The sequence below is a fragment of the Equus asinus genome, chromosome 5 (genome assembly GCF_041296235.1).
Source record: "Equus asinus isolate D_3611 breed Donkey chromosome 5, EquAss-T2T_v2, whole genome shotgun sequence".
Lineage (NCBI taxonomy): Eukaryota > Metazoa > Chordata > Mammalia > Perissodactyla > Equidae > Equus > Equus asinus.
The window spans coordinates 6,264,411-6,285,908 of NC_091794.1; the positions used below are offsets into that span (position 1 = coordinate 6,264,411).

General features: G+C 43.9%; 2 protein-coding genes across 3 annotated transcripts in view; one reads left to right on the forward strand and one right to left on the reverse strand.

Annotated features, from left to right (window-relative positions):
• The window catches only part of NFKBIZ (NFKB inhibitor zeta), a 29,714-nt gene extending 8,216 nt beyond the window's left edge, over positions 1 to 21,498 (forward strand). The window contains exons 1-12 of one of the 2 annotated variants that reach the window (XM_044771680.2): positions 11,135 to 11,393; positions 13,323 to 13,462; positions 13,973 to 14,003; positions 14,125 to 14,228; positions 14,325 to 15,100; positions 15,782 to 15,887; positions 16,250 to 16,396; positions 16,588 to 16,651; positions 16,940 to 17,109; positions 17,972 to 18,082; positions 18,211 to 18,378; positions 20,081 to 21,498. In XM_044771680.2, the coding sequence (XP_044627615.2) occupies positions 11,135 to 11,393; positions 13,323 to 13,462; positions 13,973 to 14,003; positions 14,125 to 14,228; positions 14,325 to 15,100; positions 15,782 to 15,887; positions 16,250 to 16,396; positions 16,588 to 16,651; positions 16,940 to 17,109; positions 17,972 to 18,082; positions 18,211 to 18,378; positions 20,081 to 20,134 (2,130 nt within the window). In that variant the 3' untranslated portion in view covers positions 20,135 to 21,498. Of the gene's footprint in view, positions 1 to 11,134; positions 11,394 to 13,322; positions 13,463 to 13,972; positions 14,004 to 14,124; positions 14,229 to 14,324; positions 15,101 to 15,781; positions 15,888 to 16,249; positions 16,397 to 16,587; positions 16,652 to 16,939; positions 17,110 to 17,971; positions 18,083 to 18,210; positions 18,379 to 20,080 lie in introns of those variants that run through there. The other variant, XM_070508677.1, reaches the window with a different exon arrangement.
• LOC139045218 (cyclin-dependent kinase inhibitor 1C-like) lies at positions 7,590 to 11,136 on the reverse strand. The gene is made up of 2 exons (XM_070508685.1): positions 10,048 to 11,136; positions 7,590 to 8,344 (listed from the first exon to the last, which is right to left on the reverse strand). The coding sequence occupies exon 1, from the start codon at positions 11,134 to 11,136 to the stop codon at positions 10,297 to 10,299; it is 840 nt and encodes a 279-aa protein (XP_070364786.1). The 3' UTR covers positions 7,590 to 8,344; positions 10,048 to 10,296.

The following is a 21,498-nucleotide window of genomic DNA, read 5'->3' on the forward strand; positions in this document are numbered from 1 at the left end:
CCTTTCCCAGTAGAATGTAATTCGCATCAGGGCAGACTGTCTTTTTGTTCAGGACTGTGTTCCTAGTACCTGGAAGAGGGTCCAAACATTGTGGGTGCTCAGTAAATATTTGCTCAGTGAACCTATGAATAGGTTAATTTTTATGATCAGTAGACTATAAATTGATGATAGATTGCTGGATATTGCCTTTAGCTTTTCTTGAAATAAAATTTTGTTCTTTAACAAATATCTTTAGATAAATAACACACAGATACATATATTTGAGAATCTTGAAATATACAACCTAAAAATTTAGTTTTGTTTCTATTTCTATTTTCCTTTAACCTGTACCTTCCACAAATCAAGATCACCTAGTCCCTTCTCTGCAACAGCATTTCTTTATGAGAAAGTAGGTGCGACTTTCTTTAAAAATCCAGGCATTTCAGCAATCTGGTCACTCTTCTCAGATTGTCTTTTGCATTTACTGTTTTTTGGTAATTTTCATAGAAGTTTCTTTATGGAGTCCTGGCTTTCTGTCAGGTCTCTTTTCCTTTCACTCACAATACCTGTATTTGTATTTAAAGGTTACCATCTCCTTATAGCTATGTGGGTGCCAGCAGTCATTACAAACACAAGTCTGCCACCTTTCTCTATAATTTTCTCCAGGAGGACTGCTGGTTATGGTCTGTGTCTCATAAAATAATAGCTCTAGGTAGGAGGGGCATTTAAACCAAGTCCACCCACCTTCTTTTTTCTAAGGAATCATAATCAAAGGTAAATCTGAATCCATTGGTATTTCTTACAGGCGAAGAGCCATATTAAATCTGGCCTGTCTCGTTCAGGTTGTCTGAGAGGTATGAATGGCACTAGAATTACTGGGTAAAGGAATTTGCAGCAACAGTTCTCCAGCGGGTGGGGAGCTCCTCCTTACAGGACAATCAAAATCACTGGAAAGTGTTTTCAAAGGCCACACACGCATCTTGAAGATCACCGTGGCCAGAGAGGACCTTGTGGACGGGAGTGTGTCTTAGCTCTCAAGTGTGTGGGGAAGCAGTGGGGTGGGAATCGCGGGTCCGAGATCCTGAGAGGTAAGGGGAACACGACACATGAAACCAAAACGTGACTGTGTTTCTGTCTACCCTCTACTCTTTGTCACTGACTGCCTTTTGGTCCCCCAGACCCTGTTTCCTAGACTTTTATGGAACTTTTAAACTGTATAGGATGATGTAGGCTGATGGGAACAAGGCACTCTGCGGGTAGTAGGACAATCTGTAAAATCCAGAATGAGGGTAAGACGTGAAATTTGAGCATGCTTGTTGGAAATAGAGAAAAATGGAAGGGTGTTAACCAGAGAACCTGTTTACTGAACCTCGTGGCCACTTTGGCGCATCTTTAGGAATTGTTCATTATAATAGTTCCTGACTTACAGATTCTACAATTAGGACTTTTTTATACATCGGGCTCCTTTCTAACCAGTTTGATTGCACAGATGTGAAAGTGCTCTTGGGGAAAGATGCTTGCAGACTCAAGGTATGACTAGACAGGTTTCCGTCCAGTGTGTAATTTCTCCCTCCCTGCTCCTCCCAGCCACACACACACACAAATTGGGTGGAGTCTTACTTAATGGTCATAATAATTTATGGGATCGAGAAGGGAGCTAACTCTTATTAAGTGCTTAGGATGTGTCAAATACTTTACATGCATTGTACATTATCTCATATAATCTTATCAGTTTGATCCAGATACTAGTATCCCAGTTGCTACATGAGTAAACTGAGGCTCAGAGATTCAGGGACTTGCCCAAGGTCACATAGCTGGTAAGGGCTAGAGCTGAGGTTGCTGCCTTCAAAGCCGTGACGCTACAGGGCCTCTGAGTGCTTTCCCTTAAAGCAGGGGTTGGCAAACTTTTTCTGTAATGGGCCAACTAGTAAATGTTTTAGGTTTCGTGGGCTAAGAAATAAGATGGAGGATATTATGTAGGCCCCTATATAACCATTTAAAATGTAACTATTTATAAAGGTAAACACCATTCTTAGCTGTCAGCATGTCCATTAGGCCGGATGTGGCCTGCAGGCCATAGTGGCTGACTCCTGGCCTAAAGCATCCAGCAAATGTCAGCAAAAGCAGTTTTGGGGGAAGTGAAATAATTGTTTGAATGAATAATTGTCGTTAATGTATGAAATTTGCATAGTCTTTTAGTAACTGAGAGTTCAGATTTCCTCATTAATTAACTCCAATTTAAATTATCCTTTCAAAATGACAAAATTCTGTTCATAGCTATACGTGTTTGTTGTATTTGTCTGCTGAAGTGGGTTGTAGTTGGCAAGATTTCATCATTGCATATTTCACCTTACTCTCTGACTGTTCTCCCAGGCGTTGATTACGTTACAGATAAAGTATATACATGAAGAACCTGACACAGTGCTCGGTACCTGGTGGACATTCACTAGTGCTAGTTGTTATTAACCTCAGTGTATCAAAGTAGTATTATGTTGTGGGTCTATAATTTTTTATTATTTTTTGGGTAATGATGTCTGTTCTGCACATGATGATCTCGGCTAATTTCTCCTTCTCAGCTCTTAAACATTTTTATACTTAGTCTTTCTATCTTGCACATGCTCCTGTCCTTGCTTATAAAAATTCAACATAAGTCGGCTATAGACATATGTGGAAAAAACAAAAAACCCCCACAATCTCCCAAAAGGCCTCAAACCTCAAGTCTTAAATTGTGAATTAAAAGTTCTAGAAGTGAAATTCTTCTTGATAAAATGTGGCACATAAGGCATTCACGCCTTCATATAAGGCATGAAATTATTTCTCACCCCTAATTGAATTTGACAAATATATGTTATCCGTGTTAAAAAGGGAAGGGAAAAGGAGATTATGAATATGAAAATTTTGAAAAAGAGAAGTCAACATATCAATCAGTGTGATCGGCATGTTTATTAAACAGTTATGATTGAGCATTTACAAGGATGGGATCCTATTTCTATATTAACAAGGCATTAAGCTCAAATTAACCCACCTTTCAGATTTAACCTTTTCTTCTGGGAAACGAGAAGATCTAAATTATTACCCAAAGGAAAGTAGGATGAAGTTTGGAAGTTTCTTAGCTTCCTGTAGGCCAATGTCTTACACAAAGGAAGAGTGAAGGGTCTTTCTGTCAGAAATCTTTGCTTAATTACTTCAGATCCCAAAATTCAACTATGCAACGTTCAGTCCTTTGAGTTTAATTAATGGCCTTCAGATGTTTTTTTCCCTCAAAAAGTAAATATTCCCATGAAAGGTAATAAAGTTATTTATTTACAGTACAGTATGAATCAGTTTATCGGAGTTTTCTTCCTGAAAGCTGAACTAACTTCCCAGAGGATGGAAGTTTTTATAGAAGAAGGATTTATAAGGAAGAATGATTTTGGACTGTGTGTTACTGTCTAGAACTTGCAGATTGGCGTGGGAAAAAGAGTGAGAAAAAAGGAGAATGGAGAGGAAAAAAGGGAGGCGATGCTTTTCTTTCCTCACCGTTCTGTTTAAGGCAGTTCAGAATTGACAATATTCCCAAATTCAGTACTTATGATGGTTTCTTTCACATGTGTGGGAATGAAATCTTTGAATTGTCACAAGGAAGAGCAAGCAGAAGCCATTAAAGGACTCGCAATGCTCTGCCCTTTTGGGCAAAGCTTACCTTCATCATTTATATTTCTATGTGTGTCTATTATGGATGAAGTTCATCATTATAAACAGAGACCAGGAAACACCTATGAGCCAAGAACAGTTTACTCTAAGGTGAATTTTAGGACACTGTGCTTGTTTCATGTGAGTTTTGATCATGACTCATAAGAGAGTGTGGTACGCCAGGCAGCCCTTCAGACCAACACTGAACATCATTCCATCATGTAGATCATATGATTTTGCATGAATCATATACACATTTATAGTGCGTGAATATTTTCTGAAGTCCAGTGGAAAAAATGTTCATTTCTTTAGAAATGAAGTATTCAAGGAAAAGACAAGTTTGTTTTGTTTTCCAGTTTACGTCCTTGGATATCATTCTGTTGCTGGGCTGGAAGGTATTTCAGGATACTGCAGCACTGCTGTAATGCAGCCTCTGCTTACAGGGCATCTCACTGATTGCGCTGCAAGGACAGGCCCTGCGTGCCTCCTGGAAAGCAGCGGAGTTACTTTACACGGTGGATGACTTGCCTGGCACATCAGAGGTGCTCAGGAAATAGCTGTGGGACACACAGAGTGGTACAGGGCATCTCTTTCTAGACACTTTCAGGCAAGAGGAAGCTCCAGAGAGGTGTCTCCAGGGACATTCCAGCATTGATTTTGCCTTGACACAACTGGTCCATAATACTCAAAGTTGTACATACTATACATACAGTACTTAGAGGAGTTTCAAGTTCATTCCGTCAGTACTGAGGAGGGTGTTCCGAGATGTGCAGATCTTTTGCTAATCCATCTATGTGATTGGGTTACTAGACAGGTATATTTAGCTGCCTTGAGAAACTTCCTCAACAGAAATATAAGGGTCCACCATGCTTTGATATCAGATATTAATAATTTGCTGCAAACAGGAACTATGAAATTATTTCAGAGAAGAACTTTTTGGTCTTTCTAGGCCAAAACACAGAAAATAATGTTGTGCCATTTGTAAGGCAGCAGTTTATGGATCTTACTCACTACAGTTGTCTGTGCCGTAGCCCAGGAGGTCAGTTGGAGATGTTCCACTGGGAAGTATGTGCGTCCCAAGAGAACGGAGCGTGTGTATCTGAGTAATAGTAATAGTGTCCGAGTGTCTCACCAGAATGTTCACACCTCTGGATATAAGCTCCACAAAGATAGGGATTTTTGTCTGACGACTGCTGTGCCCCAGGGCCTAGAAAAATACCTGCCGTTTAGAAGGCCCTACCATACTGAAGAATAAATAGAATTTAAAAATATATGATCTAATTTGTTACTCTGCATTAAAAAAAAATAATCTGCTGGAACACCCAGAAGTTTAAATGTTTCTTGAGATGTTAAAAAATGTTTTACATTGCTATGGAGATAAGTTATTATTTTTCAGGGAAAGGATCCAACAAATCAATATATGACATAGCATGCTATCTGTTTTGAAAACTCTTGAAAGCATTTTACATTCTTTATAAAGTTGATATGAACCAAGGAATCCTGGGCAAAGACAGCCAGGTTTTTTTATATTTATAAAGTATATGAAAATAGTTTTATATTAATCCAGGTGTTGAGAATGAAGGGATTCTAATTCAGGGGGCCCAAGGGTCTATTCTGATGTCTGTGTGGTATTGCATGTAAAATAATTTTGGAAGCATTTACATTTGTTTCTACAGGTCAATTAAATATTTACTAAGTTACAGGCAGTTGGCTGCTTACAAGGAATACATGTCCTTGGAATTTATGGTGGAATGAGACTCATAAATGGGTAATTTCAGTACAGCTTTAGAGCTATGATGGAAGTCTGCATGGGGACAGAGAAGAGGGGCCCTTAACCCAGATGGCGGGGGGTGAGACTGAGGTAGGGAGGAAGGGGCGTCAGGGAAGGCTCCAAGAATCTTGGATAGTAATCTGAGTCTTGGGGGAAGATGAGCATGAGTTGGCCAGGTGAGGGGGGACAGCATTCTGTGCAGAGAAACAGCAGAAGCAAGGTCCCAGCCCTGAGCGCAACTATATTCAGTCTGGTGTTACTGCAGGTGATGAGGAAGATGAGGTTTAGGAGGAAGGCAGGACCTGGACACCTGCCATCCTGAGAAGATTGAAGCGATGCTAAAGATGAGAGGGAGCCACTGAAGCATCCTTAAGTAGAGTAGAGGAATTCTTAGATGTGGTTGTAGATACAGCACGCTGATGGCGGTCTAATCTGGAGGATGGATTTTAGGTGGGCAAGGCTGGACGGGCAGTCATTTGGCTCAGGTGAGAGATGAGTGCCTGTCTTGGACAGTTTAAAGAGATGGAGAGGAGAGGAAGATTCCAGAATCAGGTGTTCAACAATTATTAGTCCAATCTGGAATAATTATAATGTTTAAATGATATACTGCCTACATGCTACCAATAAAATTAAAAAAAATCTTTACTTACTAATTTATTTTTAAAACTATATTTTCTAAACCAGAAAAAGAAATTTAGTGAGCAGTATTGTTTTACATTTTTGCAAATCTCTTCATGTCTGGCTTTATAGGAAACAGATTCTTATATTTGTTTCTGCATTTAATTTGTTACAATATGTTGTTTTGGTTGAAGCATATGAAGAAAATCTGTCCTCACAGATATATAGCTGGAAGAGGAAGAAATGTTTTCATAGTCATTTCAGATAATTGTGGATATTCTTCTTTAATACTATACCAAAGTAAGTGATATTCCTTAAAGGATAAATGCAGTGTGGAATATGAAACTGTATCAGTGAGCTTTTTGTACTCTGATACACTAATACCCATTGGTCACCTGCATCTGCAATGGATCTTGTACCCATGTGTGATTTTGTAACGTCTTGCATTGTTCATTTGGAAAATATTAGTTAATTGAGTTATGCAAATTTCCTAAATGTTGCTAAATCACATTTGTTAATAAACTATCACCACCACCTCATCCAAAACATCTTCAAATACTGGGAAGCTCTCAAGGTCAGGGTGACAGACAGAAGTTTCCCAAATTTTAATTTATATTTGAAGGCTTGAATTTTCTCATTGGCAGCAAATACTGTCAGTTGTTCTTTGACATGACAGGCTTACTTTGTTCATTTAAAAAAATATCTGACAAACACTCAAGTCTGAATAACCACAGTTTGTCAGTTAAGTAAAATTGGTGTTCCTTGAAAGACAGTGTGACTAGTTTAGCTCAGACAGTATTTGATTAGGCAGTGTCGTATCATTCAACCTAATACATCAAGTGCCTTTCTGGACAATCATCATAGAATATTAAAAATATGTATGTTTCATGGGTCAAGATTTAATAAAATTAATAACTGTTACTGTTTCATCTAGGACTTTCTTAAGTGAAAGTGGCTTTTTTGTTTTTCTTTTTTTGCACGTGGGTAGTGGTAAAGAATACAATGACTATAAGTTCATTTTGTTGCCACTGCCTTGATCTGTTGTAAGGCACCCCCAGTGTGACTCCCCATTGCTTCTGTACCATCAGTGCAAATGTCAACACAATTGTTCTAGGATAAATGATGAGATTCAAAAAACTTATTGTACACTTTGAATGATTCAGCCCCTCTTATGTTTGTGGTCAAGCATTCACATGAAAGATCTTTGATGACTAGCCGGTGCTGATACCCGATGAATACAACCTAAACAGCAAGTCTGTAGGTCTGCCCACTTCTAAGGCGAAAGTGCAGTTCTGCAGGCAAGATGAGTTTTCATGTTTGCAGTGACACCTTTAATTTGATGAGTTACTACATCACTGGAAAGGGCAGTGCCATGATTTCTTTTGCTGACTTTTCATTTAGAAGGCATTCAGCAAAATAAACTCTACCAGTCTTTCCTGGCCCCTCACCTGTGACGTTCACTTCTCTAGCCAATGCAGGACAATACCTTACCCTGAAAGATACTTCAGTGGCTTTTTCATCTCAAGTTTGAAAAGTTGCACCAAATAACTTTTCTGGTTTTTCAAAAGTTTATTACACCGATATTTAAAAATTCAATTCCTTTTTTAAAACTCTGAATGACTGGTCTCAGAATGGTGTGGCAACTTAACTGGCACCATCATACTACTCAGAAATGTTCTCTTGTATAAAGCACACTAAGGTAAATTATTAACAGTCTATAAAGCCAAGGGGGAGAGAGCAGTGTCATATTTGTATTTCTTACTTAGTTTCTTCCAGTTGCTTTGGGATAGATTTCTTCCTTCCTTGAGTCAGGGAACTCTCTGATGTGTCATTTTCTTCTTTTTTTTGTATATTTAGTTGTAGACAGTACATCTGAGCCTTGAGGAAATGTCTTCTTATCTCCCCTTTAAAAGCAAAAGTTCAGGCTCCAGAGTCGGACAGATGAGGATTTTAATCTTTTCTTCTTTGATGAGCAGTGTGATCTTTGGCAAATTCTCAAGGCCTCATTTTTTGAATATGGTTTGTGTGGTCAAGAATATGGTGGCTTTGAGGGGGGTAGTTCTGCTCAAAGTTGCTCATGAGACTACAGTCAAGATGTGGGTCAGTGCTTCAGATATCTGAAGATGTGACCTGGAGCTGCGGGATCTACCTTCAAAATGGCGCACTCACATGGCTGGGAAGTTGCTGCTGGCTGTTGACCTCAGTGGATTTTCCCAGACAGTCTCATAACATGGTGGCTGTCTCCCAGAGAGTGAATGTTCAGCCATATTTGATTAGAACAAGGGCAGTGTCATATCCTGCAACCTAATAGACCAAATTGAGTTTATATATCAACATTTAAAAGAAGCAAAGTCTATTTAAAATTTACTTCTGTAGCGATATTAACAAACAACCATTCTTGACTGTGTGGGAGGGCTTCTGAGCATTGAGGGTTGTGGTCTTCTCAAACAGTATGATTGCTTTGGCATTTCACAGAAACCTTGGAATGTTTATTTTCAAACATTAGTCTTTCACTGACCATATTTATCTGTATTAAGCCTTCCAGAGGCCATGATTTTTGAGGTTTGAATTTTTATATTTTATAAATACTAAGTGAAACAGGAAATAATTTCTTTTTCTTTTTTTGGTGAAGAAGATTGGCCCTTAGCTAACATCTGTTGCCAATCTTCCCCTTTTTGCTTGAGGAAGATTGTCCCTGAGCTAACTTCTGTGCCAATCCTCCTCTATTTTGTATGTGAGATGCTGCCACAGCATGGCTTGACGAGTGGTGTGAAGGTCTGCACCCAGGACCTGAATCTGCAAACCTGGGGCCATCAAAGCAGAGCGCACAAACTTAACTGCTACGCTGGCCCCAAGCCGAAAAGAATTGTAGGAGGAGAATTAATTTTGTAAAAATGTTTTGTCCATGAATCTATTTGAATGTCCATTTAAGGCCTTTATTATTCATAAAATATGTTAGTGGGGAGGAAAAAAAATCCAAATAGATTTTATTGAGAAAGCCCAAAACCTCATTTGGAGCATCTTTTAAGTGATTTTTGGCTTCTGAGGAATTGCAATTACCGGGGCCTTGTATTTTCTGCAAATACATCAAGGGAGTTGTTTCCTTTTTATTTTTTGAAAAAGTTACTAAAATCCAAAAAGTAGGAGAAGGGAGAGGCAGTAAGAAGTTTTGGGGGCAATACATTTGTGAGAAAATAGGAAATATTTACTTTGGAAGGGCCCCCCCCCCCCCCCCCCCCCAGGGTTTCATACTGAGTAACAATGCAAGCTCATTGTCTCCCTCCTTCCTGCCCACCCTCCCTCCCTCCTGGAACGCTAACATCCTACTTCTGCTGCCTTCCCTGTGATCTGAAGCTGGCATCCTGTTCACCTGGTAATCTGGCCCCAGACCATAGCCTGCTTAGGACCCCTTCATTGCTCCCCACCTTCAACCGGGCCGGACCTGTGGATTCTGCCCTGGCAATGCTGCCTAGCCTGCTTGCTTTCCGTTTCCTTTCCTTTCCCACACACTGCCTCTGCCGCATAGTCAGGTCCATCCTCTCTCGGGCTATTACAGTGGTTCCTCATGGCCTCTGGGCCCTCAGTCTCACTCATCTAAGCTGCTTCCAGATTACTTTTGCCTGCCCCAAATTCTTTGATGTTCATTCAGTGTTTATTAAAGACGGACCCAGTGTCTCAGCCTGCCACTGGAGGTGCTCCACCTAAAGGCACTAAGTTACCTTTTACATTTAATGTTATCCTCTTCCCTCTGACTAGCCTGAAAGGGACTGTAAGCTTTCATAGGACGACTCTTCTCAATTCTTTGCTCAGGCTGGTCACTCTTCCTGTAAATGCTGTGGGCTGAAATCCCACCCATCCTCTGGGGCTTATCTCCTTTACAAAGATTTTCCTCATGACCTCCTCTTTCCCTCCACCGGACTTGTATTTCTTTTTAGGACACACTGAACTTTGTATCCTTCGCGATGTTTAATTGTCACCGGTTTAATATATAGCATGTGTGTACTTACCTTATCATTCTTACAAGATTCTACTGTACCTGAAAGGACGGACATAATCATTCCTCTTTTTCTCCTGCCAACTCCCAGCCAGGGTTTTAGCAAGTAATAGGACTTCAGTAAAAAAATGGGTAAGTCCATTAAAAAAAAAGGTATTTAATAGGAAAGAGCAAAGTTCCTGTTTCTCAGACACAACGTCAAGTCATGCAGAATAAAGAACTTACATATCTATAAATAGAGACGCACACGTATGTGTATCTATCATTCGCCTAAGATGGCTTTGTTCCAGTATTGAAGGATCCAGGGGTGTAGGGCTCTGCTTTTTTTTCCCGGGCTGCGCCAAAAAAATTTGGTTGTTGCCCAGATTATAACTTGAGAACAGAAAAATGGCTTCAACATCTCTTTGTTTGGGACCCTGCCGAAGGGAACGCTGGCAAACGCTAAGTTAAGAGAGAGGCTGCTCCGAGCCTCTGGAGGAGCCCGGCCCTTAAGGAAGCTTCCAGAGCCGCCTTCCCGCGGGCGGCGGGGCGCCCACCTGCGGGACTTCCCGCTCCCGGGAGCCGGGCCCCCCTGCTCCCGCCGCCGCTGCAGGCCCGGGCCCGGCGGGAGCGCGCCGCGGGCAGGGCAGGGCCGCCCCCGGGGCGGGGGCGACGCTCGGCCGGTCCCGGGGTGAAGGGCAGGCCCCCGCGCGGCCTGGGCGGGGCGCGGGCGGAGGCGCAATTGCCTCATCCCGGACGCTTTACTGGAAACCCGGCGCATCCGGAGGCGGGGCCGGGGCCGGCGGGCCCTAGTCCCCGCCCGCAGCCGGTTAAATAGCCGGGCAGCGCCGGCGCGCCCGAGCCCGCGCGTCCTCCGCCCGTCGGTCCCCGAGCCGCCGGAGCAGCGCCGCCGCCGCCGCCGCCGCGGTCCAGCCACGGCTGCGGGCACAGGCACGGGCACAGGCACGGTCGCAGGCACAGGCACGGGCACAGGCACAGGCACGGGCACAGGCACGGTCGCAGGCACAGGCACGGGCACAGGCACGGTCGCAGGCACAGGCCCCGGCGAGGCAGCGCGCACGAGCGGCGGCGCAGCGGGCGGCCGAGCGCCGAGCGGGAGCATGATCGTGGACAAGCTGCTGGACGACGGCCGCGGCGGAGAGGGGCTGCTGGACGCGGCCGGCGACGGCGGCCTCATGACCAGCCCGCTCAACCTGGCCTACTTCTACGGCGCCTCCCCGCCCGGCGCCTCCGCGGGGCCCTCGGCGCCCGGCTCGCCCGGCTCCGACTCCTCCGACCTGTCCTCCGCCTCGGCCGCCTCCTCCGGCGGGGCCGTCGAGTCCCGGCCGAGGGGCGGCGCCCGCGCCGAGCGCCCGCCAGGTACGCGGCCGGGGCCCCGGGCCGGGGCGGGGGCGCTGCGCGCTCGCGCGGGGGTCGTTGGCGGCGCGCCTGCTGGAGGCCTCGGCCCGGGCTGGCGCGTGCGGCTCGGCCGTCTGCTGACTTCTGCGGGGGGTGAACCACGTTCGGTGTTTTTTCTTTTTCTAAATGTTGTAGATGTTCTCGTTTTTCTAAGAACAGCCTCGGAAGCTGTAATTCACACGGCGGGGCGAGGTTTGGCTGGGGGCAGGTGTCACTCTTTCTTGTGGCTACTTTCGTGAAAGGCTGTAGCCGCGGTGAGGGTTTGGGGACTGTGTTGAAGGTCGTGACTGAGTTCTTCCTCAGTCTTTGTGGAAGTTTTAAGGGAAAGGACTTTAGGTTAAAGAGAAGAACCCGGTATGATCCCGGTGTAGCGTTGTGCTCTGTGCGCCCGGAGAGGCGGCGGGCGGCCTGTCGCGGGGAGTGGATCGTTGGTTAGTTTCTTGTCTTAAGGAACCGAGTTGCATAATTTGGGGGAAAACAGGATGCCACTGCGGGCAGACTGAAGAACGTGTAGATGATCTCAAATGGTGGAGAATGTAACCAGTGGTTTTAAAGAGCCTTCGCTTCTAGGTGTTTCCCGCTGCTAGCTACTCCCGTTTCGGTTGTCTTTTATTTTTAAAAAGTGTTTTTTCGTTTTCGTTTAGAAAAAGTGATTTAAGCCCCTGGGTTGTATAAGGTGCTTCTTGTATTTACGTGTGTCGCAAATGCGAAAAGTGTGTGTGTTTATTTCCCCCCACATTTGGCCTTTATCTGGCTGAAACTATTTTGCCAGTTTCTTGGTTTACCACATAGCCAGAGGGGATTTCTGAAATTGAATTTTTCTCCTTGTGACGTTGAATTATTAACTGCTGTCATTCCGGAGAGATGCTGTGTTAGATTCTGGCGAGATATCTCTAACCTTAAAGGTAAAACCAGCTAGTCGTTTAATTTGCCCCATCCCTGAGATGTTTCTCTCGTGTGTCTGTGATCTATCTGTTCAAATTATGTATTGTTTCTTGTCCCATCTTATTGCTTGTTTCCGCTCTCGGCGGAATTATTCATTTCCGGACTTTTCACATGTTTACTTTGTGCTCAGCTCATCCCAAGAGGTTGTGACATAGTGGTGGTTAGAAGTGGAATGCTGTACTCACAGACTGCATTCTGGAGTGTATTTTAAAGTTTAAATATGACAAGAGATTATTTCCTTTTTACTTAGAAGGCCTGTGGGAGCAAATTCTAAATACTAAATTCTAAATAGTGGGTGAGGGGAAGTCCTGGGTGCGTCTGTGGAAATGTGTTTAAGCTCAGAGGATTTCAGCAGCCTTCTTGGTGGAGCTGAGCCGAGGGCAGTGATAAGAAACAGCGTTAAGACATTGGTAATTGTTAGGCTTCGGTTCGTTGTGATCTTTGGAGGAAGTTTGTTTTGTGCCTTCTTAGGCGAGTGGAGTTAACAGGCTTTTAAATTCCTACGTTGACATAAAGCCTGTGGTTCGAAAAGCTAAAAATTTATCATTTATCCCTTGCTCCCCCAAGGTTTTTCAAAGGTCAAGAATAATTAGAGATTTATGAGGATCAGCGTGGCCAAGCCTGTGGTGCTGTCTCCAAGGGGGATAGGGCTGAGAGGCAGAGGGGCTTAATTTGGATTTCTCTGCTGGCTTCGGGGACCCCTGAAGTCACATTTTTGTGAGCTTTAATTCCTTAGGGTGCCTGGTGGGGAAAGGTATCAGGCTGCATGGAACCCTTGAGTGGGGCTGAGGACCGACATGCACGGCCGTTGAGCTGAACGGGTTGCAAAGGCTTTGCAGTCTGTGGTTGGGCACTTTCTGCAGTGGCCAGCCGTGCCTTCAGCTTAGTAAGACGTGTGTCTGTGAAGGGATTTAATCGGGATGTGTTTTGTTTTCTTTCCGACAGTCGAGCCCCATATGGGGGTTGGCAGGCAGCAGAGAGGACCCTTTCAAGGTGTTCGCGTGAAGAACTCGGTGAAGGAGCTACTGCTGCATATCCGAAGTCATAAACAGAAGGCTTCCAGCCAAGCTGTGGATGATTTTAAGGTGGTACCTAGGTTTTGTTTTGGGTCAAAGGACAGGGAGGTTAGCCTGTCAGAGTTGTGCTCTGCTCACCCGGGTCCAGTGGGTCTTGTGTAGACCACAGAGTCCACAGGAGAGAGAGCACATTTCTGTGGCTGTCTGCTGTCTTCCTGTCACTCAGCCCAGTGCCAGGCACTTGGTAGGTGTGCATGAGAAACTTAACAAATGAATAAATGGAGGCACGTTGAGGACAAGGAAATAAATGGGGGTCAGTTGAAATGGAACATTTTGACTAGAAGGGGAAAACTCAAGTGGCCTTATTAATTTCATCTTGACCTGAGTTAACTAAGGTGAAGGTGAAAATGGGGAAAGTTGCAAGGTACAATGAAAATTAAGATAAAATATTGTTAGATTAACTCTATCAAAGGTTTATGGCAAGCTATAAAGAGTGGTAGAGATAAGTCTGTTTATTGATGTGTATTAAGCAGGAAACCTTTTTATGCACACTAAAGTGGAAACTGTTTTTCCTTGTAGGCACAAGGTGTGAACAGAGAGCAGTTCACAGGTAAGAGTTACTTCTATTCATAATATTATGGGGGCTCTAGAGTAAAATAATTTAGTGTGATTATCGGCAAAATTTGTCAAATATAATGATCCCAGATTCCGTATTCCTTTCTTTGGTACAGAATTGAAGAACACGGTGTCATACAGTGCGAAGAGGAACGGACCTGAGTCATTGTCTGATGGACCAGCTTGCAAAAGGCCAGCTTTGTTACATACCCAATTTTTGGTAAGTATCTCCCTATGTTTCTCTGGATGCCCTTCGGAAATTCTTCCTGGAGTTTTTTGGAAGGGGGTGTACAACCTGCTTTTTCTTCCTTTCCAGACGCCACCTCAAACACCCACGCCCGGGGAGAGCATGGAAGATGTTCACCACAGTGAACCCAAACAGGACGGCAGCGCCGATCTGCTGCAGAACATTATCAACATTAAGAATGAGTGCAGCCCGGTTTCCCTGAACACTGTCCAAGTGAGCTGGATGAGCCCTGTGGTGGTCCCTCAGAGCTCGCCCCAAGAGCAGTGTCAGGACTTCCACGGAGGGCTGGTCTTCTCTCCTCCTCAGAAATACCAGCCATTCCCAGTCAGCAGCTCCCCGCACACACTGGATCAGGCTTCCATGTACCAGTATTCTCCACAGAGCCAGAACATGCAGCAGCAGCAGCACTACACCCACAGCCCAGCTCTGGAATACAGTCCTTATTCCAGAACTTCCCAGTCCCCCAGCTATGAACCAAACCTCTTCGATGGTCAAGAACCCCAGTTCTGCCCAAACCAAGGTTTTGCATCCCTTCTAAGTAGTCACGGGGCATCTGAGAATGTTGCTCTTCCCATTCAGACTTCCCCCAGTGTTCAGCCCCAAAATGATGCCCACCTGCAGAACTTCAGCATGATGCCCCATGGCGCCTGTGAGGCCATGGTGGGGCACGATGCCGGCTCTGCCCCTTTAAGCACTTCACCGCCTTTCCAGAACATCATCAGAAATTCAATGAACACCACACAGTTAGGGAAGTCATTTTTTCAGTGGCAAGTGGAGCAGGAAGAAAACAAATTGGCGAATATCTCCCAAGACCAGTTTCTCTCAAAGGATGCAGATGGTGACACGTGAGTATCCCTTTATCTCCTGTACATCATTTGGTTAAGCCATCCTTGCTGGATGTTGTAGGCACAGAATTTCTCTTGGGTGTACCAAGTTAGACCTTAGTAAGTGGTTGGCTAATCAACATGACTAGTGTAGGTAGAAACTACTTTTCAGTGATAGCTGATATTTCAAGAAAGTTTTTTTTTTTCTGGCTGAAAGATTACCTATTCTAAATTAACGAAAAGATGTGTCTTCTTTGAATAATTGATTTTGAAAGACCAGCATAGACTGTGTCTGTAGAGCAAAATGGATCATGATTAGTTGATCATGATCAACTGTGAGTTGATTTGTAGACTGAATACAGTCTGTCCTGACATCTTTGTGTCCTTGGGCAAGTTACTTAACCTCTCTGTGCCTCAGTTTCTTGACATGTACAATGATAATACCTGCTTCATAGGGTTTTTGTGAATATTGAAAATAGTAGACTTCAAGTGGCCGCTGCCTTCTTATTTCTTGTGGCCTCACTCGCCTGTTGCAACTCAGATGGATTCCCAACCTAGCAGAAAAGAAGAATTATGCTCTGTAAGGTTTCATTTGAGTGCACCAACTTATCAAGAAAGGGGTTAAAGGAAGAGTTTTTTAAAGAAAAGATGAACTTGGTGAAACCAAAAGTAATTCACCTCTTTTCCTTTCCATGTTGCCAGTTTCCTCCATATTGCTGTTGCCCAAGGCAGAAGGGCACTTTCCTATGTCCTTGCAAGAAAGATGAATGCGCTCCACATGCTGGATATTAAAGAGCACAATGGACAGGTGAGGGTGCGGGCGCGGGGAGAGGGGGCCGACGGTCTCAGGTTTATGTGGAGGTTGCTTCAGGACTCAAGACCAAGAGACTCTAGTTAATATTAACTTAGACCTGTTGACTCTTTGCCACCGTCAGCCTTGAAGTTATTAACGTTAACTTTGTAGTTATTTGACCAAAGACTAACTGGGTATCATAAAGCCGCACCCTAAGCTTGTTTTAGTTTCCTTGTGTTACAGTCTCTTTTTCCTTCTTGATAGGATTCATTTTCTCCACGTGGGTTTTCCCCTCAGTCTTATTCTAGGTTTATATTCCTTGTTATGATGGTGTTATGTGTTTAAAAAAAATATTTTTTTCCTCTGCATGTCCACAGAGTGCCTTTCAGGTGGCAGTGGCTGCCAACCAGCACCTCATCGTGCAGGATCTGGTGAACCTTGGGGCCCAGGTGAACACTACCGACTGCTGGGGCAGAACCCCTCTGCACGTGTGTGCCGAGAAGGGCCACTCCCAGGTGCTGCAGGTGAGAGGCGGCGAGCCAGGCTTCTGCCGGCACGGGGCTGGGGCACAGGGCTTGGACAGGAGAAGCTGGATGTAGGCTGCAGGTTGCAGTAATCTCTTTTGAGTTCACTTCTTCATTCCTCAGAATGATGTTCGATAAGTATTTGTGTAGCTTGTCTTCTGCTAACAGATGTCCGTTTTAAAATTTTGCAGGCAATTCAGAAGGGAGCGGTGATGAGCAATCAGTTTGTGGATCTTGAGGCCACTAACTACGAAGGTAAGCAGCTGAAACTATTGGGTGAAGACCCATTTGTAGAGAGGGGCCCCTTAGTTTTAAGGATATTAAGTTTCATACCCAGAAGAAAGGGAGGTCATGAAAGCTGAAATAGTCTGTAGATGAAATCAGTGCTGAGACCCGAGGGAGGGAGCATTCGGATTGCCTTACCACTTCTTGTGGAGCCCGTCTGTAGGTCACGTCAGGGGCCGTCCTCAAGGTTTATAATTACAGAACAGCAGAAAGCCTTGATGGGGTGCTTGACGGCTGCTTTGTTATCCCTTTCTCCAGGCCTGACCCCCCTCCACTGTGCGGTGGTGGCCCACAACGCTGTGGTGCACGAACTCCAGAGGAATCAGCAGCCCCACTCGCCTGAAGTGCAAGAGCTTTTACTGAAGAACAAGAGTCTGGTTGACACCATTAAGTGTCTGATCCAGATGGGAGCAGCCGTGGAAGCTAAGGTAAGTTCACAGGGGAGTTTGGAGGTGGGATGGGGGAAGGTGGTTCTAGGAAACACTTTATTCCCAGGTATAGATTAAAACTTGTTTTTCCTCTTTTTAAATTAATGGAATGAGTAGCAATATGTGAATATTTAAGAAGCTTAGAGTTTAAAAGGTCATTTCATCTGGTTTCTTGATATGCTTTTAATCTATGGATTATTATCTAAAAGATCATTTAGCTGTGAAATAAATTAGTCTCTGTTTGAAAGGAAAATACTTGATATTATCCTTTGGCTTCCAGTTTCATACTCGGATAATAAAGGCCGTGCTTTTGTAAGGGTTGCTTCATCGTTGAGAGATCTAGATTTAATCTTCTGTTTCTTAAACTGGAAAATATTATATTCTCTTTAAATTTGAGGTTTAGTTACTGGGGATCTTCTGTGTACAATGCACTGAGTTAGGGGCTCGGGGGCAAAATGCCTGAATCTGAAGCTGCTTGAGTCCTCGAGGAGCTTACTGTCTGATAGAAGAGGTGAGAGCCAGGGCTAATGATAAGTCTGCAGGGTGGCCACCATGTCTGCAAACACAGGCGAATGCGTGATAAGTGGTTGATTGTGTTATAGCGCAATACGTGATAACACAGTGTCATCTGTCTGCCTGCAGTTTATGGCCACCTCGTGTACGAGGGCAGACTGTGATGAGAGGCACAGAGGCAAATTGATAGGATTGAGAGATTCCATCTCATTTGGGATTAAGGATGGCTTTAGGAGAGGGGAGCACTCGAAGCGTCTCCAGGCTGAGTGAGGCTTTTGGGAGACCGGGTGAAAAGCATCTCCAGGATGTGGTGTCTGATGCTCGTTTTTTCCCTCTTGCCTTTCTCAAGGATCGTAAAAGTGGCCGCACAGCCCTGCATTTGGCAGCTGAAGAAGCCAATCTGGAGCTCATTCGCCTTTTTCTGGAGCTGCCCAGTTGCCTGTCCTTTGTGAATGCAAAGGTACTTTCAGGAAGCTTCAGTAATTGCACCAGAGCTGGAATGACCTTCTCTACACCTTTTTCAGGCTTGTGAGCTGCTTTCGTGAAAGTCTCCCTTCCTGATGGGTGTTGTTTCGTCTCTATCCTCAGGCCTACAATGGGAACACTGCCCTCCATGTTGCTGCCAGCCTGCAGTACCGGGTGACACAGCTGGATGCAGTCCGCCTGTTGATGAGGAAGGGGGCAGACCCAAGTACTCGGAATTTGGAGAACGAGCAGCCCGTGCATTTGGTTCCTGACGGCCCTGTGGGAGAGCAGGTGAGGGCCACAGAAGGGAGCGTCCAGGTGCTTGATAACATAAAGGGACATGAAGTTGTGCAGGTCGGAGGCCAGCTGGTGCTTGTCAGACGGGTGCACTCAGTGTCTGTGTCCACAGTGGTCACTGCAGCACTGTGGAATCAATTGCTTTGTTTCCAAAGAGAAGAGTAAGAAATTTGAGGGTTTATCCGCGGACCCCAAGTGGTCAGAGGTTGGGTAGTCCTGTCTTTTCCATGACACCAACTTGGGCTTGGAGTAAGTCAGAATGGTCTGAGCTTTGGAAGCTGATGAAAGAGGAGGCACCAAGGTTCCTGCAGACACCAAGGAAAGAGAGTCTTTCCTTTGTGAGTGATGAGCCTTCAGATACCGTGGGTATTAAATGAGTCAGTGTCTGCAGAGAGTTCAGGCTCGGCCCAGGTTGTGTAGTGAGTGCTCAGTAAACATGAGCTGTTACAATCATTTCTCTGTACAACTTTTCTTGATAACAAGAACTGAGTTTTTTAAGAACTTAGGATATTTTTGATGGAAATCTTCCCCTGGGGAAAATGAGGGTGATGTGGCTGTGGGTAGGTCTTTTCATAATATGGTACGCAGTTTAGGCCTTTCTTCGGTTCACCGTCCTCATCATGACTATAATGTTACAGGAACCTCTGTTTGTAGAGCTCTTTATAACTTAAAATGAATCTCTTGATAATGTGTAAAGAGCTTTCATGTGGATGATACCACTTAATGATTAGCAAGACTTTGCACTGTAAAAGTTCCACTGAGAAAGGGGGGCCTCAGAGAGGTCCCAGGGGCAGGAACCAGCCTTAACAGGAAATGGCAGGCTCCTGCCCCCAGTTGCCTCTGCTTCCCTGTTTGTGGCGTGCGTCACCTCGTGAGCTTCGCAGGGGTTACTGGCTGTGGAGAGCAGGTGGGCTTGTCGCTCAGTGTTCTCAGATTTCTCCCCTTTCTGCTGCGTATTTTTGTCTGTCTGTGGTGGGAGAGAGTCTGTTCCTCTGCTTCTGTTGTCAGACTCTAGTCATTGTGTCTCCTTCTGGCTGTCAGTTGTGTCCCCTACCCCAGTCTTCTTTCTTCTAATTTGCTGCTTTGACTGTGCTTTGGGCAGAGAGACAGAGAATAACATTTGTCAGCCCGGGGTCTGAAATCCACCTTGAGGCTCTGGATGAGCCCTGAGGCTTCCCTGGGATCCGCTGATGCGCAGACTTGATGCGCAGAGGGTTCAGTTCTTGGGTTTCATGACGACTCTTTGACTAGAAGTGTATTAAGGATTTACTTGTGTGGGTTTAAGGTGGGTTCTTGTTAGTTGAAGCTGACTTCAGGAGAGGTGGGATATCATCATTCACCATAATTTCTGCCTTCTATTAAATGTTCTCAAATAACAGGAGTAAGGATTGGGAAAGGAATATAGGTCTTATTTAAGCTGTTAGAGATTTTCAACTTCAGATAATTTTTAATGGAAGTACTTTACTTTCTGGCACTAAAAGATCGTTATAAGGGGTCTGTAATAAGCTTTAAAAGGAGTTATAGTATTTTTTTTTTAAGTCACCTTAAAATCTTGACACGTTGTTGTATATGCTTACTTTTATAAGTTGACAGAAGTGGTGGAGAGTGTATAAGAAAGGAATGAAACTCTGAAGGAAATATGATACTTTGACCATAAAAAAATAAACCTCACAAATGCTGTTTATTTCCATTCCAGATCCGACGCATCCTGAAGGGGAAGTCCATTCAGCAGAGAGCTCCACCGTATTAGTTCCATTGACCTGGAGCCGGTCGGCAACACTCACTGTCAGTTAGGCAGTCCCGATGTATCTGTACATAGACCATTTGCCCTGTATTGGCAAATGTAAGTTGTTTCTAGGAAACAAACATATTTAGTTCACTATTATATAGTGGGTTATATTAAAAGAAAAGAAGAAAAATATCTAATTCCTCTTGGCAGATTTTAATATTTCATCCCCAGGTATCTGGGCTCCAGACATCTGGATTTAGTCTGAATGGTAAAGTTGACTTCAATTAACAGTAGCTTTGGGTAGGAAAAGGCTTTGATTTGTGGCATTAGGCATTGCTCATGTAGCTATTGCCACTTTAAAAGCAGGGAAATTGTAAATTTTTTTTAAGAAAAGTGAAAGCATTTGAAAGGAAAAGTCTCAACCTGGATGTCATGTGGAGGCTTCGTTTGGCCTGACGCGTACCCGATAGTTACTGCTGGTGTTGGAAGGTCTCTGGTCATTGGACTAGATGAAAGGCACCATGGGTAAAATTTGATTTTTGCAAACTGTATATAATTGTTATTTTTGTCTTTTAAAATATTTGTACATATTTGGTCATTAACATGGCCATGTTTGAAATGTGTAAATCAATAAAATAGAAAAGAACAAGTGAATTGTCACTATTTTTTGAAGTTATGCACATTCAAAGGAGCTGTGTCATCACCCAGCTGCCATCTCTGCAGACGAAGCGGATGGAGAGCTGTGGCCTGTGGCTGACAGAGCTCTGCGTGTGCTGTAGATAGGCTTTCTCGCATGATCTGAGATCAGATACGTTACTTTTAGGGACTTGCATGCTCTTACAGAGAACACCTCTTTGTGGCTCACTTTCTAGACTTTATAATTTACTGGCTCTGTTGGAATTTTGTTTTACCTTTATAGGAACAACAAAAAGTCAGTATTGAAACATGTCATACTGGTTTTCTGTTATCAAATAATGATCATGTGCCATGACATTTTATATTATCATTCAGAAAAAAATGCTTTGTCTTTTAGTAACGTTATCCTATTAATATTATCTTGCTTATGTCTGGGATGCCCTAAGGAGCATATTTGGCTTTGATTGCACACTAATTCATTGTAATAAATTTGATTCCTTAAAAACCTTTTTTTTTTTTAAATGAGAGGTCTCACACGCAGCTGACTGACTAATCAGCTTTATAGTTAAAATCTTGTTAAAAAAGAGAAGCTGTGGATTGATCACATTGTTTGACCCAGTATGTCTTGTGGACAAAAGATAGTTATAGCTGTTTGGTATCTGAAAATATGGCTGTGATTGAACTAGTCCATTCAGACTCATGGAGAAACTCATGCATGGTTTTAAATAAACATTGATTGAGTAATACTA

Coding starts and splice junctions, on each gene's coding strand:
- LOC139045218 (XM_070508685.1), bottom strand. CDS start 11,136: ATGCTCCCGCTCGGCGCTCGGCCGCCCGCTGCGCCGCCGCTCGTGCGC.